At 40.9% G+C, this 17,072-nt stretch overlaps 7 protein-coding genes across 7 annotated transcripts; 3 read left to right on the forward strand and 4 right to left on the reverse strand.

Moving 5' to 3' along the window:
• Window positions 1-53: 53 nt before the first annotated feature.
• FOA43_003317 (uncharacterized protein) lies at window positions 54-1,301 on the reverse strand (the record flags this gene model as incomplete). The annotated part of the gene is made up of 1 exon (XM_038923568.1): window positions 54-1,301. The coding sequence occupies one exon, from the start codon at window positions 1,299-1,301 to the stop codon at window positions 54-56; it is 1,248 nt and encodes a 415-aa protein (XP_038779496.1).
• A 113-nt stretch (window positions 1,302-1,414) lies between these two features.
• On the reverse strand, window positions 1,415-5,698 carry FOA43_003318 (uncharacterized protein; the record flags this gene model as incomplete). Its single annotated transcript, XM_038923569.1, has 1 exon — window positions 1,415-5,698. The coding sequence occupies one exon, from the start codon at window positions 5,696-5,698 to the stop codon at window positions 1,415-1,417; it is 4,284 nt and encodes a 1,427-aa protein (XP_038779497.1).
• A 448-nt stretch (window positions 5,699-6,146) lies between these two features.
• PST2_1 (flavodoxin-like fold protein) lies at window positions 6,147-6,813 on the forward strand (the record flags this gene model as incomplete). The annotated part of the gene is made up of 2 exons (XM_038923570.1): window positions 6,147-6,170; window positions 6,232-6,813. The coding sequence occupies 2 exons, from the start codon at window positions 6,147-6,149 to the stop codon at window positions 6,811-6,813; spliced, it is 606 nt and encodes a 201-aa protein (XP_038779498.1).
• Window positions 6,814-7,494: 681 nt separating this feature from the next.
• FOA43_003320 (uncharacterized protein) lies at window positions 7,495-9,264 on the reverse strand (the record flags this gene model as incomplete). The annotated part of the gene is made up of 1 exon (XM_038923571.1): window positions 7,495-9,264. The coding sequence occupies one exon, from the start codon at window positions 9,262-9,264 to the stop codon at window positions 7,495-7,497; it is 1,770 nt and encodes a 589-aa protein (XP_038779499.1).
• A 431-nt stretch (window positions 9,265-9,695) lies between these two features.
• DED81 (asparagine--tRNA ligase) lies at window positions 9,696-11,348 on the forward strand (the record flags this gene model as incomplete). Its single annotated transcript, XM_038923572.1, has 1 exon — window positions 9,696-11,348. The coding sequence occupies one exon, from the start codon at window positions 9,696-9,698 to the stop codon at window positions 11,346-11,348; it is 1,653 nt and encodes a 550-aa protein (XP_038779500.1).
• Window positions 11,349-11,776: 428 nt separating this feature from the next.
• On the forward strand, window positions 11,777-15,953 carry FOA43_003322 (uncharacterized protein; the record flags this gene model as incomplete). The annotated part of the gene is made up of 3 exons (XM_038923573.1): window positions 11,777-13,791; window positions 14,436-14,446; window positions 14,494-15,953. 3 exons carry the CDS (start codon window positions 11,777-11,779, stop codon window positions 15,951-15,953), a joined length of 3,486 nt encoding a protein of 1,161 aa, XP_038779501.1.
• Window positions 15,954-16,003: 50 nt separating this feature from the next.
• FOA43_003323 (uncharacterized protein) lies at window positions 16,004-16,903 on the reverse strand (the record flags this gene model as incomplete). Its single annotated transcript, XM_038923574.1, has 1 exon — window positions 16,004-16,903. The coding sequence occupies one exon, from the start codon at window positions 16,901-16,903 to the stop codon at window positions 16,004-16,006; it is 900 nt and encodes a 299-aa protein (XP_038779502.1).
• Between the last annotated feature and the right edge of the window lie 169 nt (window positions 16,904-17,072).

The raw sequence follows: 17,072 nt of genomic DNA on the forward strand, positions 1-17,072 counted from the left end.
ATATTTGAGATCTATTTCTATACCTTTCTATATATCTATACTGGTTTTAATGCTTAAGCAAACGACACTTCCGGATGGTAGTAAGTCGGGCATTTCCAATAAGCCCTCTTTATACCTTTCCAAACTGAATCATCCTCTTGGGCTGGACGAAGCGCATTTTCGGGTGGTCTAATCTCATTAAACTTCACCGATAATCCGTAAATATCCAAATCTATTTCCACAACTTTCTTATACACCTCATAACAAATCAATCTGTCTGCTCCCAAGCCATTGAAAAAGGAAAATGTTCCTGTAGGCTTCAAAAGTCCTACTATCATATCGAATAGTTCTAGCATATCCTGGTAATGCTCGCTGTAAGTGTCGTAGTAGATACCATCAAAAAAGATACCACGGCTTAACAATGGTGGCACAGTATCCTGCCATTTACCTTCTAACACGACGACATTCTTTTTCTTCATCCATCCATCCTCCTTCATCTTCTGGAGAACGTCTGGGTGTGCCTCACATATGTAGTGCGTAGTGGGATTTCTTTCTTGGATCATTGAATCTATAATACCCATGCCAAATCCAATATTGAGAATATTTACCTCTTTGGGATCATCGATGCTTTTAAACAAGGAGTTACATCCTGCCTTCATTAGTATGTCTTCCCACTGCATCATAACACCATCGCATCTTTCGTTCGTCACTAATGCCCCATCCTTGTATGCGAGCTTAGTTTTCAAATAGGAAGAAGTGGTATTGGTAGGATCCTTATCAAGTACCTCTGTCTTTTCTTTCAAACCAGCGTTGTTCTTCGCCACTTCTTTATCCATCCCTTCGATGGTATCAGCCTCCACTAACTGTGGAATCTCTTCGGACTCTATCTCGTCAATGAATTCAATTTTATCATCATCTAACCTCCTAAACAATAACTCGGCCCTTACTCCTGCATCCACCATCTTCTGCCAGTATTTACTTCCGTGTAATCCTCTTCTAAGCAATACGCATCCAGGAGTCTCGTCTTTCTCGTTGGTAAGGCACCAGCCAGCCCCATTGAGAAAGAGTTCGTCTATCATTGTTAATATGATATCCTCTTCTTCCCTGCTTGTATCTTTCGGTAATGATTCGCATATAAGATGCAAGGGTGTAGTGGTGGATCCCTTAATAGCCTCTTTCAGTCCGTGCTCTTCTGCGAATGCGTCCTCTACGGTGTAGGTTGAAGGGACACCCTTCTTGAGCAACAATCTAAGCTTATCAAGATAGTTCTCTTTGGTTATCGGTCTCTCTCCGAGATAACAAAGGTTGTGCAGTTCTGACATATTGTAATGATGACAGTAAAAAAACAGAAACTACAGAAGAAATTGAAATGAATCTGAAATTTTTCAGTCCCTTCTTGACTTACTCGATTAACTTGAAAAATTATGTTATATACCTAGAGGGCCGTTTCACTGGACTCCCCTCTGAAAGAGCCATTCGTCTCGCCAATGAAGCTCCCACGGCTGCCAAAGTATCTGGCCAAATATTGAAATGAGCTTTCCCTCAAACTTTCTGAATAAGCTCTATTGTAATCAGAGTCTATAGTCTCGTTAACCTCTGAAATTTTCGTGCCACATATAGTTTCGTCTCCTATGGCTATTTCGCCGGCTAAAATGTGTCCCAAGTAATCATAAGAATCGTCTCCAATCAAATCGCAAATACTCGTGGTCGAATCAGAAGGTAGTAATTTCCCATCGGCTAATTGAACAATTATTCCAGCCTGTGAAGTGTCCTTAAGATCTTCCAATGCTGAGCACATAGATGTTTCGTCAGCGGAATCAGATTCTTTCTTATCATCCGTCTCGTCGAAAAAAGATTCTGAGTCAAACACGTATCCCTCAATATCTTTCACTAGGTCTATCGAAACTGATGCAAGCGTATGATCATCCGATCTCGAAGCTTGTGACTCGTTTCCATCTAGAATAGTGTTAACTCCAATCTCTGTCCATTGAGGAGAACTCTTCAAAGTTGCATTATCCCCTGAGGAACTGTTATTAGCTTCAAAGGGTCTCACGGTAGATGAATGTCCATCCTTCAGGCTATCATCAAAACGTTTTTCTTCGTCATCCATCGTTTCCGAGAACTGCTCCTCTGGAATGGTTTCCACAGCCAAATTCGGCTTTGTGTTTTCTCTGCTGGTAAAACAGGTCCAATTATCTCCATCCACTCTTCTATCATTATTGGCCAAGCTCGTCAATTTTGCTCGTACACTGGGAGAATATATGATCGAACTTTGAGTAAGAACAGATGGCTTCACATCCGAAACTAGTGCAATTCCCTCGGATTTAACCGTTTGTTCTTGCATTCCTCTAGCCAACTTGAATTTGTCATAATACGATTCAGATCTCTGCAAAGCATCTATCTGCTTCACAGGAGGTCTATGCACATGTTCCTTATTCTCATCTTCGTTGGGATAGAGAGACTGCATTTCCAAATTGGCAGCTTTTCCCTGGGAATCCCGGTCGGGTCTCGTGGGTGGTGGCTTTTTCAGTTTCATTGGAATTTGATTCCGATGTGGAGACAACCCTAACTTTGGAAAGTTCTCATCTCTTAGTTGTCGGTAAATCTGAGTTGATGATGAAACTCTATGTATTCGGGTGCAAGGTGTTTTGAAGTCCGATACACCCTTATGAGCAGGGGCAGCCGCAAGACAAACAGATGCTACCTCTAGTTTCGGAGAGGCTGTGGTGACCGCTGATGGTATAGCAGGTACCCTCTGCGGTATTCCTCGATGAGCCTCATTATTCTGGATAATTGAAGGAGGACGAAGAACTTTAACAGTCTGTTTATCGGTAGTCTTGGCTTCCAAAGCTGTTTCAACTCCCGACTCTACTGGAAACTCAAAATGTGAGTTCACATACAGACTTGCTGAAGCCGAGGCAGTCGCCACAGTCTCTTCGCCTGTCTTGTAATCCTTTACCTCTGAAGATTCCACTCCGATATCAGCGTCGCTAGGTGATATTTCCTTTTTAGGTGCTGCAATACCAGCCGCACTTCTTACTTTCTCTGGTGCCATTTTAATGGTCATCGGTCTTGAAATAGTAGTCCTATCGATGGAATGGGCCTCTGGTTGAGAAATCATCTTTCTTTTCCCAAATATTTTCTCGATGAAAGATCGTCTTGCGCTTCTTCTTCTCTTAATCTGGTTCTTCTTCGAGATTCTCGTCGAACTCGTCCTTTTTCCTTCGTTATTCATCAAGACATCCAATGTACTCGATCTGGAGTTGGTCATTCTCAATTCCTCAGTCACTGTGCTTTCTCTTTTCACATTCTTCACTCTGTGTATAATGTCCATATGTTCATTCTCATCCATCCTATCGGTCCTTTCAAGAAATCTTATAGCATCTGCAACCACAATTTCTGTATCTGAAATTATTTCATCTCTCAGAATAGGATTGCTCAAGGTTGTGTAGTCTGCCAGCAACTGTATCACCTTCTGGGCAAGCGCCTCTGTTAGCTGTTGAACGCGCACAATATGCTGGAACTTCGGCGCTGTAGCACTCATACCTTCCATCAAAATTGTTTCAGATTTGGAAAAATTGAGAGTAATAAAGCCAAATATGCTGTATTTGGTTAAAATGGCAGGATTAAACTGGGTGTTAAAAAGCACCAACATCGGAGATTTTACGTCCTCGGAAACATAGCTGTTGAACTCGTGAGCAGTGTAATACAGAGTGTTATTGTCAACAACGTTTCGAAATAAGTGGAATGCCTGTGATTTGTTCAAAATTTGTGCCTTTCTAATGATGTCGACAAAATATTTTCCTGAATATTTATTCACTCTGTACTGACCCACAAAGTTCTTATTGAAAAGTCTCACATAGGAATCGTTTCCATAGTCATAGTGCGTTGCTGTGACCTCATCAATTCTGCACCAGTTCTTCACTTTAATATGTGGTAATCCATTCACTGGTACTTCATTGATAAGGGAATGCATCAAGACATCAGAAATCGATGGACGGTGAACGTGTTCTTTACTGGAAGAATCTAGTTTTTTGTTGGCACTCCAGAGCTCATAGTAGTATTCCTCATCATCAATCTCAAGCAGTAATATGTGGTCACTAAAAATGATTAAGGCTCCTCTGTTTTTGACGCCATCGATCAACATATCTTCGGCATCAAATATGGCGACCACCCTCCTATTAAGCCATCCATACTGTAATTCTGTAGGCCAACTACTAGCCAATTCTGTAAGAATTTTGCCCGTGGGCGTGAAGATACGATGGCTGTACGGTTTGAGTTTATCGTTGGCAAATGACACAATGGTATCATTGCAAGAGTGAAATAGTTTCTCAATTTCACCATTTTCATCGTAGGAACATTTATTCCACTTCTTTGCGTCCATCAATCTCTGTAGAATGAGCTGGATCTTAACGAGATTTAACGAAGAGGATGTCATAATGCCTTGAATCGTCTTACCGTCGTAGGTCAACAAGTCCTCTTTACCCAATTGTCGTAAGTCGGCGACAAATTGTTCATATTCTTCTGTGAATCTTTTTGTAGCAGCTTCGTGTCTCATACAGGCTTTGTAAAAGTAAGGGATGGTAGTTCCGCACGCCTTTAGAAGCTCAAAACTTCCATAAGGCTGCGACAGCTTTAACATATCGAGAAAAATGCAGTTGATCCTAGTGACTTCATCGATGGTAGGAGGAAATATTTGATTCAATCTACCCGTAGTATAGCCTTTAATTTCACCCTTGAGTATATGTACTCTCATTGGCACAAGAAATTTCTGTAGGAATTGGACCAGGGAAACAGTGAAATTGGTCTGAAAGTTGACCAGCTCAATGCAGATGGACTTCACGAGAAAATCGTCATCGCCACCTACGTGTTTGGTTAATTCTGGTGGTGTTTCTGGGGCAGTATATCCCTTTTCTGTTGGTTCTGGAGAATATTCTAAAAGAGGATCGAAAAGGTGTTCTATTTGCTCACCAAGCAAATAGGCTAGCATATTGTTCTTGTCAATAAGTTGATCATCGGCTTTGGCAATAGGATTTTGGTACACAACATCAATCATATGGGTTTCCGTTCTCTGACAATCTCTGAAGTAGCCCAACGACAGCAAATAGTCACCAATATCAGTGGGTGATTTGGTATTAATTAGTTGCATTCTGCTGGCCAAATCCCCTGCCATAGTTTCGTCCCAGTCAAATTGTATGGGTAGATCTGCATGATGAAGCATGCTATCAACAACATTACGATCGATTGCAGAATAGGCCTTTAAAAGTGACACAGCCAAGCATTTTCTCACTCTACTTTTCTTTGCTTCTTTAGTCCTCAAGTTGTTGATGGCAGGGTAATACACAGAATTCTTGGAGATGTTGATGTCCATAATTACCGACTGTCCATGTCTTGAGATCACAACACTATTCAGTTTCTTGGACCTAGGAGACTGGTAAACCGCAGCGATAACGTTACCAAAAAGTGGGTCGTGACCCTTGAAATACACGGCTCCCCCTATAATAGATTTCCAGAACTGTTCGTTGTCAATCTGATTCTTTGAGGCTGTAAAATACTGACTGCTGGATTTGCGGATCCGGTCTGCATGGTTGAATTTTGAGTAGTATGAGTCCGCTCTATATGGAGGAGGGGTACCAGTGACAACTTCATCCTCTACCTTTTCCTGTCCTTTCAAGCTGTAGCTGCTGGAACTCTTTCTCAGTAAGCAATCTGTCGACATAATATGCAAACGGATCCAATAAACACAAGAATGTAAGTTGGTAATCAACGAAGATCCTTTGAGAAAAATTAATAAAAAAAGCGTCTACCTTATTCAACAGATGAAATTCAAAAATTGGACCCATGTTCGATTTCTAAACATAAACAGACGATCGTTCGGATGTTCCCAAAAGGGTAACCTTAAACAGTGTGAAAAAAACGGAATAAGTAACTAAGGCTCAGAAAGTCGAAGAGCGTTCCGTGTCTAGTGTGTGGTGTACAGATGTATGATGTTTTACGGAAGAGCAATCCAATCCTATCCAATCCCATTTCTGTCCAATGGGTTATGATCAAATGTATGTGCGGATAATTTATATTTGTCTATGTATATATATATGTGTGCATGTACGCGTATGCTCACAATTCTTACCTTGTAGCCAGATTTTCTGTTCATCGCCTTTTATCCTAAAATGCCCGCTCAAAAGAAAGTCGCTGTACGTAAAGACAAAGGCAATGTAAGCAATTGTCAATTTTTTAATACTAACAAGTTTATAGATCATCATTTACACCCTTTACAACCATATTGGTCGTATGGCTGAGTCTGTCAAGTCCGGGGTGGACGCCCAAGGCTTTGAGTCCAAGATTTTCCAGGTTCCTGAGACCTTACCTAAGGAAGTCCTCAAAGCAATGCATGCCCCGGAGAAACCGCCTTACGAAATTGCAACTCGTGACACTTTGAGTGGTTACGATGCCTTTTTGTTTGGTATTCCCACCAGATTCGGTAACATGCCGGCACAATTCAAAACCTTTTGGGATACCACTGGAGGTCTCTGGGTCAACGGTGGATTGTACCATAAACCATTTGGTGTCTTTGTCTCTACTGGTACCGGTGGTGGTAATGAATCTACTGTGATGAACAATTTGTCCAGTTTCATTCATCACGGTATGGTTTTTGTTCCATTGGGTTACGCCAAAGTGTTCCCCGAACTGACTAATTTGAATGAAGTTCATGGCGGTTCTCCTTGGGGATCTGGTACTTTTGCTGGTGCTGATGGGTCCAGAAATCCTACTGAGTTGGAGTTAAAAATTGCTAAGCTGCATGGTACAGAATTTGGAAAGTATCTCAAGGGGGAATAAGTAAAAGGATTTCCTTCGTGTGCGACATATACTTTGTTGTTAGCTAAGAATTTATTTGTATTTTTTCATTGATCTTATGGAGTATATATATCGATAATCAGATGTATTTCATCATAATCATCTAGATTCACATTGAGAGTAGTTAGTTTTGTTTCCCTTTGGTTCAAGGAGCTTGCCGACGAATCTTCTAAATCAGAAACTAAAGTCACAGAACTGTAGAAAGATGAATTTTCATAGGAACGGGTATGCGATGCCCAACTGTTATACAATGCAGAGGTATCCACACTTAAGTCTTGAAGATAAGCATCATCCTCACCCACATGATATCCATATATGGACTCCATTATGGATCCGTTTTCTGTATCTTGATCATACGTGGAATCACTGTAGAAGGAGCTACACTCACCTGAAAATGGAATTTCCTCATTTGGAAGCTCATATTGAGGATTTTCAGAGTTCTTCTTGAATAAACCGAGTACATTACTGAAGGATCTTCTAAATATTGAAGTGAAACTGAAACGATGATTAGCCATACTGAAAAGATAATAACAAAGAACTGATGAATAAATTAAGAGAGCAGGTAAAACAATTATTAATGTCTTTTACATAGATGATACTTCCGAACAGAACAATGAAAAATTCAGAGTCAAACCAGAACATGCAAATATCTTCTTTTGACCATCAACTGGAGCAACTACATTGAAGCATCTGAATATCGCTACTTGGTGCAGAGGTCCATCTCTTTTCCAATTCCTTGGCTTCAGCACCCCATTGTGATTTATCGTACGGATTAATACTCATTTTCAACAACTTGTTGAGATAAAGAGGATCATACTCATTTTCCTGTGTATAATCAATTACTTCATCAAGAATCCAGTTTTTTGGGACAAATAATGGATTGAACTTATGGGCTCTTTCGTATCTGTTCTCATCCGTTAGTTTCTCCTCCTCAATGCGCTTCTTAAAATCGATAAGAAAAGACTTGAGTTGCTTCGTAACATTTTCTTTAGTAAGATCTGTAAACGGATCATCCTTGAAAGTGTCAGGAATAAATGCAGCAGCAACGGCATCAACATTAAAATTGTCCTTAATATGCTGTTGTTGCAATGTAGCAAAGAATAAATTGTAATCAAGTTTCGTATGCTGTAAGGTCTCAAATAATGATGCCACCACACCAAGATGATCTGATGGTCTTGGTGTTATACCTAATCTCTTGCAAACTAATTTCAGATACTGATCGATATAGATCCGTTCGAATATATCTCCACCTGCTCCAATGACACCTTCAGCACGCTTGGTCACATCATCAATCCAGCTTTCCTTCAAACCCTTCTCCTTGAAAAATGGATCATTCAAATATTTACCACCTGCCCCAATCAACTCAGCCAAATCTTCACCTAGCTTTACCATATTAAACCAGATTGCCGAAGGCATATTTTTAAAGCTGTACCGTAACATGAGATCATCATGGTTCGAAGTATAATTAGGATCAAAGTAGTCCATGAATGCAAATGGACCAAAATCGATAGCCAAGCCAAGAACAGATGTATTATCGGTATTCAAAACTCCATTCAAGAAGCAGTAAGCCTGCCAGTAAGCTACAGACTTGGCATTTCTGACTATTATTTCCAAATACATCTTGTCGTACTTGGTCAATTCGCCAAGGGCCTTGATTTTTGGCTCATAGTTGATAATGTCAGCATATTGGGCGCATAACTTACTCTCGCCTTTGAAAACTTCATCAATCACATAATCACTCAATTGGAAAATGCCCTCCCTATCCCCCCGATATCTATATAAATCAAAATTGCCCACTCGAATCCAGCTTGGTGCCATACGACAGACGATGGCACATTTTTCAGAAGCACTACGTTGAGCATAGGTCTTTGGAAGTGCAGTGAGAGCAACAGATCGGGTGGACGGGATTCCAATGGCATTAAGAGACTCTGAGACAATGAATTCACGGATACTCGATCTGAGAACAGCCTTACCATCGGCGAAACGTGAAAATGGAGTCTTTCCGGCCCCTTTCAATTGCAATTCGTATCTCCTGCCAGTCTTAGGATTAGTTATCTCAAAGAGATTTACCACTCTACCGTCGCCTAGTTGGCCAGCAAAGTCGCCGAACTGATAGCCAGCATAGGCTTGAGAATATGGATAGGGATTTTCAACAATAGCCTGACCACTAACAATCTGGCGAAAGTACTCACTTTCAGATTCTTGCTTTTCATCAAAACCTAGATCATTCAATGCTCGTGGAGATGCAGTTAGAAACTTATATTCTTTTCTAGGCTCAGGTCTAGTCCAAGTGAATGCACCTGCCTTGAGACGCCTCGCCTTATGCAACAACTCTTGCGGTGTATTAGGGTCCTTGGCAATATCTACGCTAGGAATAGCAGGATCTGCAGAAAGCCTTTTGGTAAAGGAAGAGGTTTTAGGAGAAGCCTTCATAGAGAAACGAGCTGAATGGATCAGATGATTAGAAACTTGGTGTAGCCGTCTAGAAGCAATTAAAAAAGATTTCTGTGAGCAATCCATGGTTGATGATAACATATGCACAGTGGGAATAGTCGATTTGGTCACAGTTCAAAATCTCAATTTGCCTCTACTCAGATCTGAGATGAGCTCAAATAATAAGACTGTGGGGTAAGTGGGACTTAATAAGGCTTTCAGATCAGAGATACCGGAACCCGCCTGGTGGAGCTTCTCTACCCGGTAGGATTCTCAGGTACTCATGTTATCAGCTGCCCGAATTTTTCACCTTAATTTTTTTTCTGTCTCGGCGAAAATGTAATGGGTCAGAAAAAGTAGTAATTACTTGACTACTTTACTTCTTTGGTTTTCACACTTTCATTTGCGAGCTCAGCTACAAATAGACCGAAATGAGTGAAATATACGTCAACCCAACGACGGGTGTGGATACGGATTCTTCTAAGGGAACGAAAGAGGCTCCATATAAGAGTCCAGGTTTTGCTCTCTTCAAAGACCCTGATGCCAAGGTTTACACTTTTAAAGAAGTTGAAGGTAAGGCTGATTATTACGAGATTTCTGCTTCTGCATTGAAAAAGGCCAAGAAAATCTGTGAGTCATTAAAGAGGAAGGCTGGGAAGAAGAAGAAACTAGAGGCTTCGAAGGCAGAGCGTGAAGCTGATGAGAGTGCCAAGTTGATGGCTGCAATGAAAATCACCATCACCAAGGATGAGTCTCTTCCAGCTCCCAAGAAGATTAAGATTAGAAATATTGCTCAGCATATCGGAGAACGTGTTGAAATTCACGGATGGATTCATCGTTTGAGATTACAGAAGGGCCATGCTTTCATAATTTTAAGAGATGGTACTGGCTTTTTGCAATGTGTTCTCACTGGTGAATTTGCAAATGCTTATCAGACGTTAACTTTGACTGTGGAGTCCTCTCTTACTGTGTTTGGTACTATCAGCAAATTGCCAGAGGGTAAATCTGCTCCAGGTGGTGTTGAGTTGATTGTTGATTATTACGAAGTGATTGGCTTGGCTCCTTCTGGAAAAGACTCCTTTACCAACAAGATTCAGGAGGATATCGATCCTAACCTTTTGTTAGATAGAAGACATTTGGCTCTTAGAGGTGAGACCTTGTCCGCCGTTATGAAGGTGCGTGCGGCTGTTTTAGGCTCCGTTAGAAGATTTTACCAAGATGAAGCTATCACTGAAGTGACTCCTCCATGTATGGTGCAAACTCAGGTTGAAGGTGGCTCGACTTTGTTTAAGATGAGCTACTATGGCGAAGAGGCCTTCCTGACTCAATCTTCTCAATTGTATTTAGAGACTTGTCTTCCAGCCCTTGGTGACGTCTACTGTATTCAGGAATCGTTCAGAGCCGAGAAATCTCATACCAGAAGACACTTGTCTGAATACACACATATCGAGGCTGAAATGGCCTTCATTAGTTTTGAGGACTTGCTTGATCACATTGAGAAATTAATTGTTAAGGTTGTAGATGTTGTGATGAAGGATCCAGTTGCCGGTGCTCTCGTTAAACAGTTGAACCCTGGCTTTGTTGCTCCTAAACTTCCTTTCAAGAGACTTCAATATGTTGAAGCTTTGGACTGGTTGAACGAGAACGGCGTTCAAAACGAGGAGGGTAATCCTTTCAAGTTCGGCGATGATATTGCCGAGGCTGCAGAGAGAAAGATGACTGATACTATTGGTGTTCCAATATTATTAACCAGATTCCCTGTCGAGATCAAGTCCTTCTACATGAAGAAGTGTGCTGATGATCCTCGGGTTACAGAGTCCGTTGATCTTTTAATGCCTACTGTTGGTGAAATCACCGGAGGTTCCATGAGAATTTCCGATAAGGACGAGCTTCTTGAGGGCTTCAAGAGAGAGGGTATTGATCCTGCTGGATACTACTGGTTTATTGATCAGAGAATCTACGGTACATGCGCTCATGGAGGTTATGGTTTAGGTACCGAAAGAATCTTGGCTTGGTTGTGTAACAGATTCACCGTCAAAGATTGCTCATTGTATCCACGTTTTGCTGGTAGATGCACTCCTTAATCGATGATGTATCATTGTATCTCTTTATGAGTAAATATACGACACTATCTAAATAAATATGAGAGTGAAAGCCTTAGATTTTTCATTTGCTCAGAAAGCATGGGTCTTATTATTACGCCGACTCTTAAAATCATACATAGGAATAAATAATAATCATTACTTCTTTAAAAAACGATTAACATTTCTTCATTATTATCAATATTTGTTATTCTCGTATTTCTCGGGTATTAGTACAGCCATTACTTAGGACAGATATGACCTTGGAATAGAGAGACACGGCCAGGCACCACTTCACTAACTAACGTCTCCAATCGTCGCGTCTCTGAAAAAAATTTTTGAAGTCTCCTCTTGTCGGGTCAGATCTGAAGACAAAGAGCGGAGAGTCATCCCCGAGATACGCAACTTTTTAACATCAATATATACTGCAAATGTCGCTTGAAGTATCATTATCACTGCTTTCACTGGCAGAACCTGTGCCTGAAGGTTCTATAGACCTTAAAACTTTGGTCTTTAAGCCAAAGACACCTAAAAGTCAGACCCCAGTTCCAATAATTGTCGTTGCCAAACAAACCACTCAAACTCCCTCCAAATTAATTGGTCAACAGGCTGAAGCTAAGGATCCAAGACTGGCCAATGATGCCCTCACCACTGAATTATTTGGTGTTGCTGCCAAGGAATTCACTATCGCGTCTTTGAGTGTGAAAAACAAAGGTGCTATCAAAGTCTTATTGGATTCCACCATCTCTGAGGATGAATCGATCCATTACGTTATATCTAATAGTAAGGGAAGACTCATTTTGAATGGAAAACAATTAATAGGTTTTCTATCTTTATTCACTCCTAAAGTCGTGGACTTTTCCAAGGCCCCAGAACCTGCTGCTCCAAAGAAGCAGGAAAAGAAACAACAGAAGCAGACTAAAGTTGCCAAAATGGATGACGCCAAGTTGATCGGTGTCACTGCTGACAAGGATAAAGACTTTTCAGGCTGGTACCAACAGATCTTGGTTAAGGGAGAAATGCTTGATTACTACGATGTTTCGGGTTGTTATATCTTGAGACCTGGCTCTTACAGTATCTGGGAACAAATCCAGTCTTGGTTTGACAAAAAAATTAAGGAGAATGGCGTCCATAATGCGTATTTCCCAATGTTTGTCTCTTCAAAGGTTTTGACAAAGGAAAAAGATCACATCGAGGGTTTTGCTCCCGAAGTGGCTTGGGTCACTCGTGCTGGATCCAGCGAGTTGGAAGAACCTATCGCAATTAGACCAACTTCAGAGACTGTCATGTATCCATACTACTCCAAGTGGATCCGTTCTCATAGAGACTTGCCATTTAAGTTGAATCAATGGAATTCTGTGGTTAGATGGGAGTTCAAGCACCCACAGCCATTTTTAAGAACCCGTGAGTTTTTGTGGCAGGAAGGTCACACTGCTCATTTGACTGCTGAAGAGGCGGAGACCCAAGTGATACATATCTTGGATTTGTATGAAAAAATCTTTGTTGATCTTTTGGCTCTTCCTGTTATCAAAGGTAAGAAAACCGAAAAGGAGAAGTTTGCCGGTGGTTACTACACTACCACATGTGAAGGCTACATTCCAACTACCGGTAGAGGTATTCAGTGTGCTACTTCGCATAACTTGGGCCAAAATTTCTCTAAGATGTTCAACATCTCTGTTGAGAATCCTGAAGGATCAGATAAACCAAAGTTATTTGTTCATCAGACTTCCTGGGGTCTTTCCACTAGAGTTATTGGTGTTATGGTGATGGTGCACTCCGATAACAAGGGCCTTGTTGTTCCTCCAAGAGTTGCACAGTTCCAAACAGTTATCATTCCCGTTGGTTTAACAGTCAAAACTTCAAAGGATATTAAGAACAAGGTCTATGACACTTGCAAGAAGTTAGAGGCTACATTGAAGAACAGCGGTATCAGAGTTGCTTCCGATTATAAGGATAACTACTCCCCAGGTTGGAAGTTCTCTCAATGGGAATTGAAAGGTGTTCCAGTTAGATTGGAGGTTGGTCCAAAGGATATTGCTAACGGGTCTGCCTTGGCTGTGAGAAGAGATACTGGTACCAAGACTGCCATAAAGCTTGCAGAGATTGCTGTCAAGTTACCGGAACTTTTCGAAGAGATACACAAGAATCTTTACGAGACTGCCAAGAGGAACTTCGATGACCACCGTGTTATTGTGCATGACTGGAAAGACTTTGTTCACCAATTGAACCAGAAGAATATTGTTTTAGCTCCTTGGTGTGGGGTTGGAGAGTGTGAAGAGGATATTAAGAAGGCCTCTGCAAAGAGTGATAATGGTGAGGAGTTTGAGATTGACGACAAGGCTCCTTCGATGGGTGCAAAGTCTCTTTGTATTCCATTTGATCAGCCAGAGCTTAAGGAAGGCACCAAATGCGTCAAGTGCGGAAAGCCTGCCGTAAATTACACTATGTTCGGTAGATCTTACTGAGTGTAATAGATAGACCATAGTAAACGTATTAGAAAGTAAACAGAATAAAAAGACGCAGTGTTGCAACTCAACTCCTAAACTTCTTTCCAGATGTCAAGAATGAAGTTTGCAAAGGACCGATCAAACAATAGGTTCAAATGAGTCGTACAAACCAAAATAAAGACCACTGCAGACGACAATTCCAACCATTGAAGGCATAAATCCTCTGTAAAAGCCGGCAATACCATCAGTTGCCAAAGTTCTTCTAAATACATCAATCAAAAATTTAACTGTCTTTCACTTGTGATAGACTTGGCTTCCTAGCTAATCCAGTCCCAGCATAATCCAAAAAATAGACCAAGAACAAAGAAGTAACGCCAGCTGCACCACCAGGGATTAAGTTTCCTGAAGACAATCTCCAATAATCTTTCTTTTTCTTGAACCTGAAGCAGGCTGAACTTTCCCTTCTTTGAGTGTGACCATATATTAGTTAAGTACTGGAAAGCCTTGATAGGAGACAGGAAAGGAAAGAAAAAGAGCGAGTCAAAGTCCTTAATAAATTGAGAATTGCTAAAAGCGGATAGCGCGAATTATAGGAAAATGGGGTTTATCGAAAGGTCTCATTGATCAAGAACACCGTGTGGAGCCTCACAAGAAGTGCCGTGAAGCTATCGTTTTGAAGTGCAGAATGCTGTGTTGTCCAGCACAATTTATTCGTCATTACTCTACTTTTATTGCCTCCGGGGTTGCTTTAAAGAAGTTCCCTTTGACAAAATGTATCAAGGATATATATAGGTCCCCACCTTGCGCGAACAGTCCCATCAGTTTAAAGGGATGGGTTTCAGGTACGAGAATATCCAAGAATGTCGCTTTTGTGGATATGGTAGATGGAACTACTTATGAAGATGTTAAATGTGTTGTTAGACCACCTTATCTACTTCCAAATGCCGTTAAGGTAGGTACATCCATCAAGATTGACAATGGCTTATGGGTCGAAGGACGTGGTAAACAGAAGTACGAGGTTCAAGTGACCGAGAATTCCTCTATTGGTGTCATCGGAGAAGTTGAGGAGTTATTTCCGTTGTTGAAAAAGCAGCATACGGAGAAATTTCTAAGAACCATTCCTCAGTATCGCTGGAGAAAGCCGGAAGAAGCTGCCATTCTTAGGTTCAGATCGAACGTGGAAACGGCACTTGTTAACTTTTTTGACCAGCACAGCTTCACGAAGACGCATCCTCCAATTATGACGAGTTCTGATTGCGAAGGAGCTGGTGAACTGTTTACAGTGGAGGCAGCATCCAACGCTTCTCTGGATAAATGCTTTTTTGGTAAGGAAGCTTACTTAACAGTTTCCACGCAGTTACATTTGGAAGTGTTGTGCGCCGCTTTGAATCGTGTCTGGACGTTAACTCCTTGCTTTCGTGCCGAAGAAAGTGATACCAATAGACATCTCTCCGAGTTTTGGATGTTGGAGGCAGAAATGGCATTCACCAGTAGGGTTGACCAACTTACAGACTTCTCTGAGTTGATGATTAAAAGTGTCATTTCCAAGCTATTTTCTGATTTTTATGGAATGGGCAGCAATTTATTGAAGACTGCTAGTAAAGAACAGGGTGCTTCTATGTTGAAACGTTGGGAAATGCTTCTTGGGCAGGAAAAATGGGCCTCTATTACATATACTGATGCTATCAAGATTCTACGGACAGCCTATGAAAATGATGATTCTGTGTTTCAATACGAACCGAAATGGGGGGATTCGTTGAAGTCAGAGCACGAGAAATGGATTGCGGGTGAATACTTCAAAAATCCTGTATTTGTGACAGACTATCCAGTGGAAGAAAAAGCATTCTACATGAAGATCAACGAAGGTGGAAATACACCAGCACCTACGGTGGCATGTTATGATTTGCTTGTTCCAGATATCGGAGAGTTGATTGGGGGTTCGTTAAGAGAAGAGGAATATGGAAAGCTTTGTACCGAAATTGAGAGAAGAAAATTGAACTTGGAGCCTTTGAAATGGTACCTTGCCCAACGAAAAAACGGAACGTTTCCTCATGGCGGATTTGGTATGGGATTCGAAAGGCTCTTACAATACCTCAGCTGTAAAGACAACATCAAGGACGTGATTGCGTTCCCTAGAACAGTTAATAACTGTCTATGTTAGATTTTAGAACTTGTATATAGAAAATATAGCTTGCCTATACGATAACTATGCTATAATCTGATGTCCCTGACATTGTGGCTCTTAAATTTCTTGTTAGCTCTATCGATGCTTCTAATCATCAATCTATCACCTATGATTTCGTAATCCACAGTCAGATTATCCTGCAAGTTTACAGTCACCTTGAATCTGGTGTCTTGTTTATTAATCAATCTGATTCCACCTATCTTTTCACTCAACGAATATTTGGGTTCAATAAGGCTGATCTTATTCTTCCAGCCGTCCTTTCTGGGCACCACTATGACGAAATTATGCTGTGATTCCCATATGACTATACCGCACTTGCCCACGTTATCTACACATCCACTGTGTGTCACCTCTATATAAGCACCAATAAACTCACACATTGAGAGCTTTGTGGAAATATTCATAATGTTCTCGGTACTACCAATGGTTTCCTTGATGTAACTGTTCCATAACCTATTTATCTCAATAAAGTCTTCAAACTTTAGTATCTTATTGCACAGGTTTAACGATGCCAAATCTTTCACTTTATCAAGATAATGTGGATTCTTCTTCAATATTAATTTAAGCTTCCTCATTATCTTCGCCTGAAGTGCAAGATTAGATTTCATGAATCTCTTGAACTCGTTCTTCGTTTTGAGTGGATTATGCTTATTGGCAGGGCGTTTCTCTACCTTTTCAGAGTTCTGAGAATTCTGTAACGAGTGCATAATACTCGGCAGGCTGTTCTGTTGTCGTCTTTTCTTACTAGATGAGTGATTAATTTCCTCTCTAGTGACACCTCCATCTGTAGGTTCGAGTACCAAAAAGTTCTTCTGGGCTCCGGTCAAAGAGTATCTCTCTTCAAGAACCTTCATAATCTGTCCGTCATCATTGTATTTGGAACATCGCGATAGAATAAGTTTCTCTATAGAGTTATCCCTGTTCATAATGAGAATAAAGAGGGATACAGCTCTTAGGCTTTGTGTGAGCTAGGTAAATTTGACAGCTATGGAAAAGTAATAAAAAATAGCTAGCTAGGCATCATATTTTCTCGTCTCTTTAAGGAAATTTGAGCTCCGCGATGTGGGGATCTCAGTGAAACGAGGGAACAGATTT

The sequence above is a fragment of the Brettanomyces nanus genome, chromosome 4, assembly GCF_011074865.1.
Source record: "Brettanomyces nanus chromosome 4, complete sequence".
NCBI lineage: Eukaryota > Fungi > Ascomycota > Pichiomycetes > Pichiales > Pichiaceae > Brettanomyces > Brettanomyces nanus.